The sequence below is a fragment of the Notolepis coatsorum genome, assembly GCF_963971535.1.
Source record: "Notolepis coatsorum genome assembly, chromosome: 19".
Lineage (NCBI taxonomy): Eukaryota > Metazoa > Chordata > Actinopteri > Aulopiformes > Paralepididae > Notolepis > Notolepis coatsorum.
In genome coordinates this window covers 83,401,301-83,414,484 of record NC_140183.1, presented here as the reverse complement: position 1 = coordinate 83,414,484, position 13,184 = coordinate 83,401,301, and the positions used below count along the sequence as shown (strand labels likewise).

The 13,184-nt window shown below is 44.9% G+C and overlaps 1 protein-coding gene across 1 annotated transcript in view; it reads left to right on the top strand.

Annotated features, from left to right (window-relative positions):
* Positions 1 to 6,622: 6,622 nt before the first annotated feature.
* The window catches only part of grin2db (glutamate receptor, ionotropic, N-methyl D-aspartate 2D, b), a gene marked incomplete at both ends in the record, with an annotated part of 94,851 nt that continues 88,289 nt past the window's right edge, over positions 6,623 to 13,184 (top strand). The window contains 2 exon segments of the mRNA XM_084336742.1: positions 6,623 to 6,910; positions 8,171 to 8,377. Coding sequence (XP_084192868.1) covers positions 6,623 to 6,910; positions 8,171 to 8,377 — 495 coding nt within the window.

Below are 13,184 nucleotides of genomic sequence, written 5' to 3'. Positions count from 1 at the left end.
GACATCTTCTAACATGAACTGACATTTAGTTAGCCTCCAGTAGCATTACAAGAAAAGATACCTCTTTTCACAGGATTCAAAGAAAGAGAAAGGGTATTGAAGAAGCCATTCCACCAGAAAATAATTTAATAAACCACATACATTTCCAGCAATCTACAAATCACAGGATAATATTTAAAAATAAGTATGTTGTAAGCCCAGTGCATGCATATTGATTTACACCAGTAAACATTCAATTAAATAAATCTTTTTAGCCTAATTTAATACTTTATTGTCTAATCAAGACTTAGACATTTGCCTTTGGTCTCACTACAGGTAATAATATAATAGTCTTTTCTCTAAAACGTTAATTCTTGAAAGAGCATTTTAAAGTTTAAGAGGACTTTAAAAAAAAAGTGCTTACTTCACCTTGAATGCAACAATCCACTCTAATCTAACCATCGCGTTCCCTCTCGTCAGGAGAACCCCTTTCACAGCAAAGAGACAAAGAAGTGAGGTTGAACATATACTCTGTTGAAAGAGATGATCCCTCAAAAGGTACTTAGGACTGGAAAGGGGTGGAAAAAATTGCCAAAGGCAAACATTTGTCATTTTGACATTAATTCATGGTTGCAAATTAGCAATCTCTATTTCTCTCTGTGTGTTTCTGAAAGCCTTCATTGCACACCTCTTCAGTTCGAAAGGTTGAATTTCATAGAGTAACAAAGTGTAATTTTTGCGGTCATATACATGTGTGTGTGTATGTGTGTGTGCGTGGTTGTTTACTTTTAATTAGCCAGTACTCTCCTACACTACAGCAGTGAATGGGACAAGGCCGCATGGTAGTACACTGTGTTCATCCCCTCTGCACTGGGGCTGACGGACTGTGGTGGAATACAGCCCCGGCTGCTTGGGAACAGTGTGCAACACAAACAGCTCAGAGAGAATGAAATACTGTGACAGGCTCAACAGTTAAATGGCTTTACAGCTCAGCGCTGTGGGAAAACGTCTCGGCTCAAGTGATGTATACGGTATAGAACGTAACCCCAGCGCCTCTCCCTCCTCTTTCTCTCACACTCTTTCTCTCTCACTCTTTCTTTCTCTCTCCTCTTTATCTCCCTATCTCACTCTCTCTATCAATTTATTTTGTTCTCTCAATGGTCACATATCTCCCTCCCTCTCCCCTGGAGAAAGAAACAACGTGGTGTGGTTTTCTCCTTCATTATTCCACTCTCTCCGTTTCCTTCTCTCATGCAAACGGGACTGTCTCTGCCTATCTCTCCACACCTCCATCTCTCCTCCTTCCCTATGGTTCCCTCCCTCGTTCGCCCCTCTCATTCCATTTTATTCCACTATTCTCTCTCTCTCTCTCTCTCTCTCTCTCTCTCTCTCACTCTCTCTCTCTCTCTCTCTCTCTCTCTCTCTCTCTCTCTCTTCTCTCTCCTCTCTCTCTCTCTCTCTCTCTCTCTCTGTGTTACTGTGCACACATGCACACGGATGCACACAAATGCACAGCCACACACACATCTGATATGCATGCACACATAAACTCAGACACCCCCACACACATATACACGCACTGTCACACATCCTGCCATGCACACACACACACTCGCGCGCGCTGTCACTCAAAATGGGAGGTTTGGTAGTGTATTTGTTTAGGCCAAACTACGTATATACACCGGTAATCAATATTTTGTTCCTGCTCCTCTCACATATTTTATCTCTCTGCCCTCCCCCCCCACACCCTTCCTCCTCTCCCAATCCCGACCCACCCCCCCGCCCTAGCTTCCTCCACTTCCTCTCCTCCTCTCCTCCTCCTCCTCCTCCTCTCCTCCTCCTCCTCCTCCTCCTCCTCCTCCTCCTCCCATCCAGTCAGTCTGTCATGTGTCCTACATTCCGACTCCTCCAACCACTCCGCATCTCTCTTCATTACCTGTATCTCTCTCCCTTCTCTCTCTCTCTCTCTCTCTCTCTCTCTCTCTCTCTCTCTCTCTCTCTCTCTCTCTCTCACTCTCTCTCTCCCCTCGTCCTCTGTCTCTTTCGTTGCTGCGGTCGCTTCCTCCCCTCCCTCTGCTCTTCTCTTCTCTGTCTATCCCATCCAAAGGACTCATCAGGGTCAACGGATCGGCAGACTGTGAAACAGAAAGGAGAGGAGGATGAGAGAGAGAGAGGGAGGGAGGGGAGGGAGGGAGGGAGGGAGGGAGGGAGGGAGGGAGAGCGAGAGAGAAAGGGGACTTTTAGGGAGAATATAATCTTGGCGAGCACCCCTATGTTACTCAATGCGATTGTGTTTAGTACCTGAAGTCACGAGACCAGGGACAGGGGAATGTGAGCAGAGAGAGAGAGAGGGACAGAGAGAGAGAGAGTGAGAAACAGAGTGAGAGAGAGAGAGAGAGAGAGAGAGAGAGAGAGAGAGAGAGAGAACTAGAGAGAGAGAGAGAGAGAGAGAGAGGAGGAGAGAGAGAGTAAGGAAATGAGATGGAGGGAGGGTGTTTGGCACAGAGGTAAATTGAAAATGATGTGCTGTGTTTGTGTGTGTATATGTATGTGTGTGTGTGTTGCTACCACATTAACCCTGCTATCTCCCAGGTAGTCATTATCTTTCTGTGCGGGTGTTTGTTTGTGTGTGTGTGAGTGTGACTGCTGCATTAACCCTCATACCTCTCTATCGTTGAGTTGCGCATACCATATCTATCGTTGAGTTGCGCATACCATATCTATGCATTTATCATGTGTGTGTGCTTGCTATATGTACGACGTGTGTGTGTGTGTGTGTGTGTGTGTGTGTGTGTGTGTGTGTGTGTGTGTGTGTGTGTGTGTGTGTGTGTGCGCGTGTGTGTGTGTGTATGTGCGGGCGTGTGTGTTTACAGTGGTCTTAATTGTTCATGCAGCACATAACCTCCACCCTAATTTTTGTCTGCTAGTCTCTCTCTCTCTCTCTCTCTCTCTCTCTCTCCCTCTCTCTCTCTCTCTCTCTCTCTCTCTCTCTCTCTCTCTCATTCTCTCTCTGTCTACCTCACCATCTCTCCTTCCTCACCTGTAGCTGCTGGATTCTATTTCCCTCGCTCTCATATTGCTGCTTTCTCAGCCTGTAGCCTAAATAGCAACCGTCATCTTCCCTCTTCTCTTGCTCTATACCCACCCCCCCTCCTCCCCCATTTCCCTATTGTTTCTCCCTCTGCATAGTGTCTCTCTCCTCCAGTATTTTCTTCAGCCAAAGCTAAACTTATATTACCGAGTGATTGGATTCTGAATTCATTACTCTCCCTCTCTCCTGTCTGCAGCCTCTCTCTCTCTCTCTCTCTCTCTCTCTCTCTCTCTCTCTCTCTCTCTCTCTCTCTCTCTCTTCCATGCTCCCTTGATGTGATTGGATACCCCTCTAGACGTTTTTTATGTGAACATTCCATTCCCGTGGAATGGGACAGACGCGTCTGAGCCTTTAACGTAACCACTTCTTCTTCTTATTATTATTATTATTATTATTATTATTATTATTATTATTATTATTATTATTATTATTATTATTATTATTATTATTATTATTATTATTATTATTATTATTATTATTATTATTATTATTATTATTATTATTATTATTATTATTATTATTATTATTATTATTATATTATTATTATTATTATTATTATTATTATTATTATTATTATTATTATTATTATTATTATTATTAATGTCTTCTTATTCTCCTCTCAATTCAGAGATGTTACTGGTATTCCCGTAGAGGTATCCAACAGAGTTTTATTGTAAACAGCTTGCGTTTGTTTATATTCACATTTCCACCCAATTAGACAGAGTTATCTGTTGTTGGTCCATAGTCTACACACGACGAATACATTTCCTACCTCATATAACCTTTGCAAAGTCCATCTTCACAGTTTTATTTGCACTCAGAATGTTTTTATCCCATCTGTGATTCACTTTCGCTTTTGGTGAACTTGTAATGATGAGTCCAGCCTCCTTTGATTGACAGGCAGCTTGTTAGATTTTGAGGAGATCCTATAGACCAGTGGTTCCCAAACTTTTCAGGCCGGGACCCAGAAAATAAGGCGTCAGAGAGCCGCGGCCCAATGCACATCGTCAGGCTTTTTTTTTTATTTTTTTTTGCCAGGCGACCGATTTTTTAAGCCAAATATCACTTCAGTCCTATTAAGTTAGTTCAAGTTAGTTATTCATTTATATGTGCTATTTATGAGAGGGCTAACTTGTTGCAAAATAATAATGATAATAATAATAGCCTCATTAAAATACTATTGTTGCTTCGGTTGTTTTCAGCGTTTTATGTGCATAATCTGTTATTTAGTTTGAAATGTTCGTTGAAATAAGTAGATTTTTCGTTTTTGTTTATTTATTAAGTTAATATAAAACCATATAGTCACATTTTAGAATACAATACAATAGAATTTTAGAATACAATTAGAAACACTGTCCTGGCCTGCTTCTAAGTTCAGTGGCATAAAAAAAAAAAAAAAAAATCTAATCATCTCGCGGCCCTCCCGTGGCTGCTCGCGGCCCACCTTTGGGTCGCGACCCCGACTTTGGGAACCACTGCCCAGTGGTTCCCAAACTTTTTACAGTCCTGTACGCGTGTATGCTTTTACCAACGCGTTCGTGTTTCCGGGTTCCCGTTTTGCGCTCTGATTGGCCACTGACCTATGCTATTATGCCCCCCTTTACGCTCTCGCCTGAGACGCGCTGTGAAGCACCAGCGGGGCGAGGCGGTGGTTTCTCCCCGGCTCCGTGCGCCTTGCTGCCGCCGGCTTGTCTCACATCATGACTCGGTCCAGCTCCAGCAGCAGCGGCCGTCTTCCGCCTGCGGTCTCCTCCCTCCAGGCCCCCGAGGCGGCTCGTTCTTATTATTATCCCCCATTGTTCAGGTCGACATGGTCGCACAAACACGTAGGTTTCAATCACTGAGCTGTCTGTCTGTTGTTGTGCGTCTTCTCTTAGGTTCGGCTACTGTACATGGAGATGAGACCCCCCCCGCCTCTCTCTCCATACAGTACCAGCAGCTGCAGGTCTGACGAGCACAGAGTTGCCAGTCGATAATTCTTGCTATTTAAAAATATTCCTCTTCTTCTCCCCCACTACTCCTCCAACGGGTGGTGGATGGTTTTATGTTGACGGTAGATGGGGAAACACAACTAACACTCGTCTTTATTAAATGTTGTTTCGGGTTTTAATGGGGGATAATAATAAGAACGAGCCGCCTCGGGGGCCTGGAGGGAGGAGACCGCAGGCGGAAGACGGTCGCTGCTGCTGCAGCTGGACCGAGTCATGTGAGACAAGCCGGCGGCAGCAAGGCGCACGGAGCCGGGGAGAAACCACCGCCTCGCCCCGCTGGTGCTTCACAGCGCGTCTCAGGCGAGAGCGTAAAGGGGGGCGTAATAGCATAGGTCAGTGGCCAATCAGAGCGCAAAACGGGAACCCGGAAACACAAACACGTTGGTAAAAGCATACACGCATCCTGTACCCCTTCAGACATTCAACCTCCGCTGAGTACCCCCTCTAGCACCAGGGACAGCGCGCTCTCACATTTTGTCATGTTTGTAAGCCTGTTACACTGCTATATATATATATATATATATATATATATATATATATATATATATATATATATATATATAAAGATGCATATATTATATAACAAGAGTGAGTTATCAATACATTTGCTCTTTATTTAGCCTTGTAAAAGTTCTCTCACATATCAAACATGTTATTTGCACATGTTACCATTGTGATTGGATGTAGATTATTTGACATTGTGATGTTATTCCGCTGTTGGTACACTTGACTAGAGGGTGCATCATGGGTTTATTTTTGGCAGTGAGAGTGGGCTATTCATTCAATACCTTGGACTGTTTGGAAATGTAAAGGGCGTTTCACACGGGGAGCGGTAATTCATTTTCAATGAGAGGCTGCAGCGTATATATTTTGGAGGCGAGGACAATCTGAGCGGCGAGCCGGCGACCGAGGTGCGGTCCCGTGAAATTGACGCACGCATGCTCTTTTCGTGCACATGCCCGCCCCCCCCCCCCCAACACAACCCCCCCGACGGCAAAAGCTGGATTGTGGTCAGCTTTTCCTTGCCGCGCGCATATCGCCCCCCTGCGTTTTCTCGCCGAGCGATTGTGTTTTTATGTGTAGGCCGTCAGAGTGAGAACGCATGCGGATTATCGCTCCCCGTGTGAAACGGCCTTAAATCTGATTTTTATCAGATTGCTTTGGCATACCCCCGATGTCATAGAGTGTACCCCTGGGGGTACGTGTACGCCAGTTTGGGAATAGCTGATATAGACCAATCAAACTGAAGCACAATGGCATGTTTACACACCTCCAGTGCACTCTTTTTGTGTTCTACGACGTCACCCTCATGCCCGCGCGTCCTCCTTGTGCGCATACCGGAAGAACACGTGATACACAATCTTCAGGGATCCCTTTTCTCCTTCTGTGCTCTATAGTGCCAATGTCATCAACTAGAGGTCAAAAACTGCATTTGGTATGTAGTATTGCCGAAGCACATTGTACAACATGGTAAGAACTTTCTTTATATCTCCTCTCCCCTCTCCTAGGCACCCTCTCTCAGTGCACTTTTACAGCCGCCCCTCCCCCTTGGCGGGTTGCCATGGTCGCCATACCCACTCTCTCTCTCCTGTTGGCCCTCGCGGAGTGGGCTGGCCCAGCGGACTCCTCCCCCCACCTCTTGCTCCGCCCCCGGGAGCGCGAGCGGGACGCGGGGGCCATGATGAACTTCAACATCGCGGTGATCCACGCTGGGACCACGGTGCAGGCCGAGGCAGCTGTGGCCGGTCCCGGGGGGAGGGTGCTCTACCCAGGCTTCGGCCGGGTGCATAGCTCCCTGGGGGAGAGCGTGGTCACACAGTGGGGCTCTGCTAACGTCATCTGGCTACAGGTTAGATATAGGGCTGGCATGAGTACTTTTTTTACTTACATGAAGAATGATCCATTCCAAATGACTGCCCAGATGCTGTGAAACGTTTAATTGGTGGCAGCAAAATATGCTCCAAGCGACCAAAGGAGGGGACTTGTTTCATTCTGAAGCATTCAAATTGTTTATAAATGCTCTAAAAAGACACTGTTAGAGTGCAAGCTTCAGCTCAGTTTCAGTTGTGCAGTAATCACCCTCTATTTCTTGCCGCCAAATAAAATTTTATTATTGTGGGAAATGTGTTAGAAGAATTGCTCGATGACACTAGTGACAGACCTAATAAAACACAGCCTCCACTATGTCCAGCTTTACTTGATGTCAACTTGATGCAAATTGGGAGCTGCTTTTTATTATGAAATGATGCTGTTGTGCTTTTGTGGAGTTGTGCATAATTGCCATGCACGGAACAAATAAAAATGAAATGAAATGAAATGAAATGTTTATAGATTCATCCAACAAAAGCATCAGGCCCAAGACATAGCTGCGGCCTTCCGTGTGCCTGAGCAGAATAAAAATGTTCACGTGCCTCACGTGAGACTTTAGAATGAACCAAGAACTATTTTACCGTGAACATTCTATTCATAGTATTCTAATATCATAACGTGTGACATACCTCTCCTTCTATTATGGCACAGCGCCATAAACACAGCTCATTGGCCACGACGGTTGCCATTTAATGAGTATTTGATTACAATCACCTGCCTACCGAGAGGTCTGTGACGATGATGTAATGGAATGCTATGGATTGTTAAACATAACATATATGGCGTCATGAAAAAGCCCCGGCCAGGCGGAAGAGGCAGGGCAGATTAGGCAGCAGGGCTAGCAGGCGACCAGCTGTACTGCTGCTTCAGCTGTTACTCGAAGGAAAAGGAATAATAATGGCCATCCATTATTCATACTCAGTCTCATTATGTGAGGCGAGCGGGCAGCAGCGCACTGCCTCTGTTGTGTGGGCTTGTGGTGAATGAGTGGGCGTCTGGCTGTGCTCTTTGACCACAGCATGTATTGTTAGCCAGACATGCCACACACAGTACATGACACTTCTTATATGAAGAACATTGAGTCAACAACAGACATTGGCCTTTTCTGCTCTCTCTCTCTCTCTCTCTCTCTCTCTCTCTCTCTCTCTCTCTCTCTCCCTCTCTCTCTCTCTCTCTCTCTCTCTCTCTCTCTTTCTCTCTCTCTATCTCTCTCTTTCCGCCATCCCTCTGTCCTCTCCAGGTGAATGACAGCAGTCCTAAGACGTTGCTCACTCAGCTGTGTGAGCTGCTGGCGGCGCGGCCCCTGCAGGGTCTGGTCTACGAGGAGGAGAGGCCCCCGCCCACCGCCTGGGGCCCCCTGGCCCCCATGCTGGAGTTTGTCTCGGCCCAGACCGGACTGCCCATAGTGGCTGTGGGAGGGGGAGCGGGGCTGGGGAGGATGCCTCAGGTAGGAGGAGGGAGAGGGGGGTTGGGATGGAGGGGGCGATGGACGGGTACTTGAGTGGATGTGGATAAGTGTGTGTGTGTTTGTGTGGTGTGAATGGGTCCTTGCGTGTGTGTGTGTGTGTGTGTGTGTGTGTGTGTGTGTGTGTGCTCACGTGTGTGTGTGTGTGTGCATGTGTAATGAAGGGCATGTGTGATACTGTGTGTTTGATATTGTGCGAGTGCGTGGGTGCATGCGCGCGCGCGCGCGTGTGTGTGTGTAGGTGTAAGGACATCAAATGCTCCAACCGTATTGTCATACATATACATGATATATTATTATATATCTAGTTATATATTATATAACTGAAAGGTCTCTGAGTATCTGACTGCATATCTACAGTGTTTATGTCCCTTGTCTATTTGGCAATATTTATGTATGTGGACGTGTGATCCTATGTGAAGACGTTTGACTGACAGTCTGCTCGGTGCAACAGCAGGGCTAGTGAGGTTCGTGCTGAATATTGTATACTACTGCGGATGAGCACAGCTATAAATAAGCTAATTATTGTTATTAGAGTACTGTAGGGAAGCACCAACACTGGTTTTGAATATCCGGCTGATGCCAGGCTAAAACAGGGTGGGCTATTGCTATCAGATCATTTCCCCAATCCTGAAATCTGATACAAAGAGCATAAGTGTACAGAAAGCAAAACAAAACACATAGATTTTCGGAATTTGGCATAACACATCTCTTTTTTTTTTATCCACTTTTTCTCCCATTTTCTATATTTTTCTCCCATCCCAATTTCGTATTCATCCGATTCAACCCTCCCCTGTCACGAACGCTGTTTCTTGCCTCCCACAAGCCGGCTGCAATGTGGACTAAGTCATACATGGCACAAGTCCCCTCCGGTACTTGAGGTAACAGCAGTCGCATCTTTTCACCTGCGCAGCTCGATCTCTCAGTGGCGAGGAGTAACGCGTGGGAGGCTCACGCTGCCCCCCGACACTTCCTGATTCTACTGCGCAGACGCACCAACCGACCTGTAGGAGTCGCTGTCCACAACGCCCGATCCCCACCCATCAGTTTCCCACCCCCTAATACGGCCAATGTGTATTAGTATGAACGACCAGCTAAACTGAAAGCAATGTGGAGCGCTGGGCTCGAACAGGCGAGCCCAGCGTCTCCGTCATTCGTGGCAAGCGCATTGCCCAATACACCACATAGCCGCCCCCTGCATAACACATCTCTAAAGGAGAACAATTCTTTAGATTTTGTTTTTATCTCAATAATTTTTTGTGCAGTGACCCCAGACTAGTGGTCTAAACTGGCGTGTCCACTGATAATCTGTTCAGCGCTGGCTTCTTTTTCTTGTGTGTTTCAATGGAAACACCGTGCCACAGCATTCCACATTAGCAAAAGAATGCCACGCTTCCAACAACTTCTCAACAGTAGCCTAGCAACAATATCAGCCACGACCAGCACCCACCGAGCACTGCCAGCTGAAAAAGAGCTCTCCTACACTCTCAATAATGTTGTGTTAAGAAATGGCACAAGTTGTGTTGCTATTAGCATGGTGTGTGTAGCTTTTCAACACACCAGTATGTGTCTAGTTATGTCTATATTGTTTGGTAAAGGGAGTACTTGGTATCGGATGGTTAAAGGGATATTTCACTCTAGTAGAACTTGTCAAAAATCAGCAGTCTTACCTCCATCTAAAGTCCTCTACAAGTAAACTAGTGACCACTGCTATCCCTGTCATCCGCTGTCAACACCACCATACTGTACCTCTCAGATGTCTCTGGTTGTCATCATTCACTTCCATTCATTTTGGGGACCTAGTTTAAATATCATACTTCTGTGATATTTCTCAAGTATGTTTGTTTTGGCATTTGATGTGTCTTTACATAATGTATTACCTTTGAAAAATAAAAGCAGATCCGGTACATTTGTTGTAAGTTTGAGTATGCTGTGTATCTTTGTCTTGCATAGAATGTCGGGGGGTGGTTACCATGGTTACCTGCTGCCTTGTTGGAAGAAAGATTCTGTGAGAAGTTGATAGTTCAAGGTCAAACTACACCTCAAATGAGAAGACGTAGTTCCTATACTCATCATTTTAAAATGGCAATATTAGCTAGTAACTGTAGCTTTGACTATATATATTACACAGAATAATATTGCTGTATTGTTCGGTTATAATTCACAAGTAATATATTTAGACTTGGTGGGTCGTTCATATGGATTCTTCTTGTGAACATGGTACAGTATACACAACCCCATTTGAAGGCACTAATAATCAGCTCAACATACAGTAGCTAAAATAATAAGTAACAAGGATCATGACATTTTTTCACACTAATATACTGTACTTAGCTAGCCTAGAGATAAGTCATTAGCCACACACATGATCATAACATCAGGCTATCTAGTGGTCAAGTCAGACAGAGTGTTGTCGGTGTAGCTGTGTATCTTATGCACATTGTTAATTTAGTCAACGAAAATTATGACTATATAGGGTCGTCAACAAAGCTTTTTCCCCTGACGAAAATGAGGCAAGACGAGATGTCACGTTACTGGAGATCATGTGACTCATGCAATGTCGTTGACTAAAAACAACGACACAAAATGTAGTTTGCAAAATAAAATCTTGCTAAACGTTTATTCAACTTCAACGTCAACACTGTTTACTCGCTAGCTAACAGGAACTCGTTTGCCGACAGGAAAGTAACAAACATAATTGTCCGTGCGGAACCCTTATCCCCAACACATCGTTCCGTGGGTGAATTATTGTAATGTTCTGGGGTTTTGTGTGTCGCTCTAGTTGTATGGTCTTAGGGGCACCGCTGTTATGCTGGGGGTGTTGTTTCCCCCCGGGAGATATGGGAGGACGGACCGGGCGTTACGTTGTTGTTGTGAAGCTAGGGTAGACTGTGTTGTGTATGAGAAGGGAAGTATCAACTTGTAAAACCCCATATTGAGCTGGAAATAAAGCACCATACAGAAAAGGAAACTCTCCTCTTTCTTCCCTACATTACTGCATGACGGATCACTTAATTATGTTGATCCACCACAATAGAACACATTAAATAGCTTACATAAGTCTAACCAGCTAGCACTAACGTTAGCTTTTTTTGTTTAGAAAAAGCTCACGACAACTTATGAGGCTGTAACTGAGTGGCGAGACGAAACAAAAAAGACTAAATCGAAACTAAATGTTGTGGTTTGTAATGCGACCCCAATTGCACGACACAGACAGGTAATCAGAGTTAGCCAAAACAAGGGCATGATTTATTATATACAAAAAAGCGGCACTCAGCCTTTAAGGGGGAAAAAACACCAAAGTCCATGAACCCAAAAAAAAACGGCATTGTGCCTTTAAGGGGCGAACAGGCAGGAATCCTCTAGAACAGGCAAAAAGTATACAGGAATCTTCTTCCTTCCGACCAGAAACACAGGCAAAAGTACACAGGACTCTTCTCGGACACAGGCATCCTCCCAACCAGAATGCTGCCGACGGGCAACGCAGCAACCAGGGGGTCCAAGCTGAATGGGGTGAGAACACGGGCATTCTCCCGTGGAGTAATAGAGAGCGATGGCGAGCCTCACCCCAGGAACGGGTCCATGTTGAGGGAGTTGGGAAGTAGCCGGCAGGACATCTGGAGTGGGAACACTGAGATCCTCCCGTGGAGTAATAGAGAGCGAAGACGGTGTCCCACTCCAGGAAACGGCGACAGGTGGCGATGTACAGGGGTGGCACGACGTCTCACGCCGGAGACGCGGCAGTAGAAACAAGAACGACCCGACAAGGAGTGGAGGGGAGTCTGCAATACTAGTACTCTCCCGAGCCGATTGCAAACTCCTCTCAGGTGCGTGAAGCAGAAAAACGGCACACCCCCTCGTTGGGCTGCATGCAGAATTCCTCCAGCCCTCACACAAAAAAGACTAAAACGAAAATGCTCAGACCTGTAGTTGACTAACACTTGACTAAACTAAAAATAGATAAAGGTGACTAAATATGATGAAAATGAAAAAGATAATTTGAGACATGACTAAGACGAAAACGAAAGAAATAAATAGCTGACGAAATTAACACTGCTTATGCAATTAATTTAGTCTCTCTCTCTCTCTCTCTCTCTCTCTCTCTCTCTCTCTCTCTCTCTCTCTCTCTCTCTCTCTCTCTCTCTCTCTCTCTCTCTCTCTCTATATAGATATATATATATATATATCTGCTAAAAGGACACTGATAGGGTAATATACTAATAGATGGAGGCCTACATCTCACTGTCTCTCCTGTTTAACATTAGCTGAGGGTAATTGATTTTACCCGGCTCCTGGATGATGTTGTCGGATGAACGTTATTACAGGCGATCATGGTAGACATGTCAGGTGAGGCTTCCTCCTCTTACACTGTGATTTACACTATCACCACACTATGTCACAACCTTTCTGATGGATTTGTGACAATATACTGTAAGATCTGTCCCCAAAAGTTGTTTAACCTTCCTAGTTCCTACTACTGCAGGCCCATTTAGAAAATCCATGAACATGAACTTGCATCGGTTTGTGATAGATTATTAGTTACTGGGTATGTCAAAGTAGCTCATATTTGGTACCATTTTGAAGCTAACAACTAGGGCTTTCCAATGATATATCATCATTATTATTGTTATTATTGTTCATAATGTAGTTGAACTCGCACTTGTTGAACTTAGAACTTGAAGAAACAAAATAATGTTGAAGCACTTTCCTTACTTGGGATAAGAAACATTAGTGTATGATATTTAGCCAATCTTGTGGGCAATATAGAACAGTTGACAGATTCGAAATA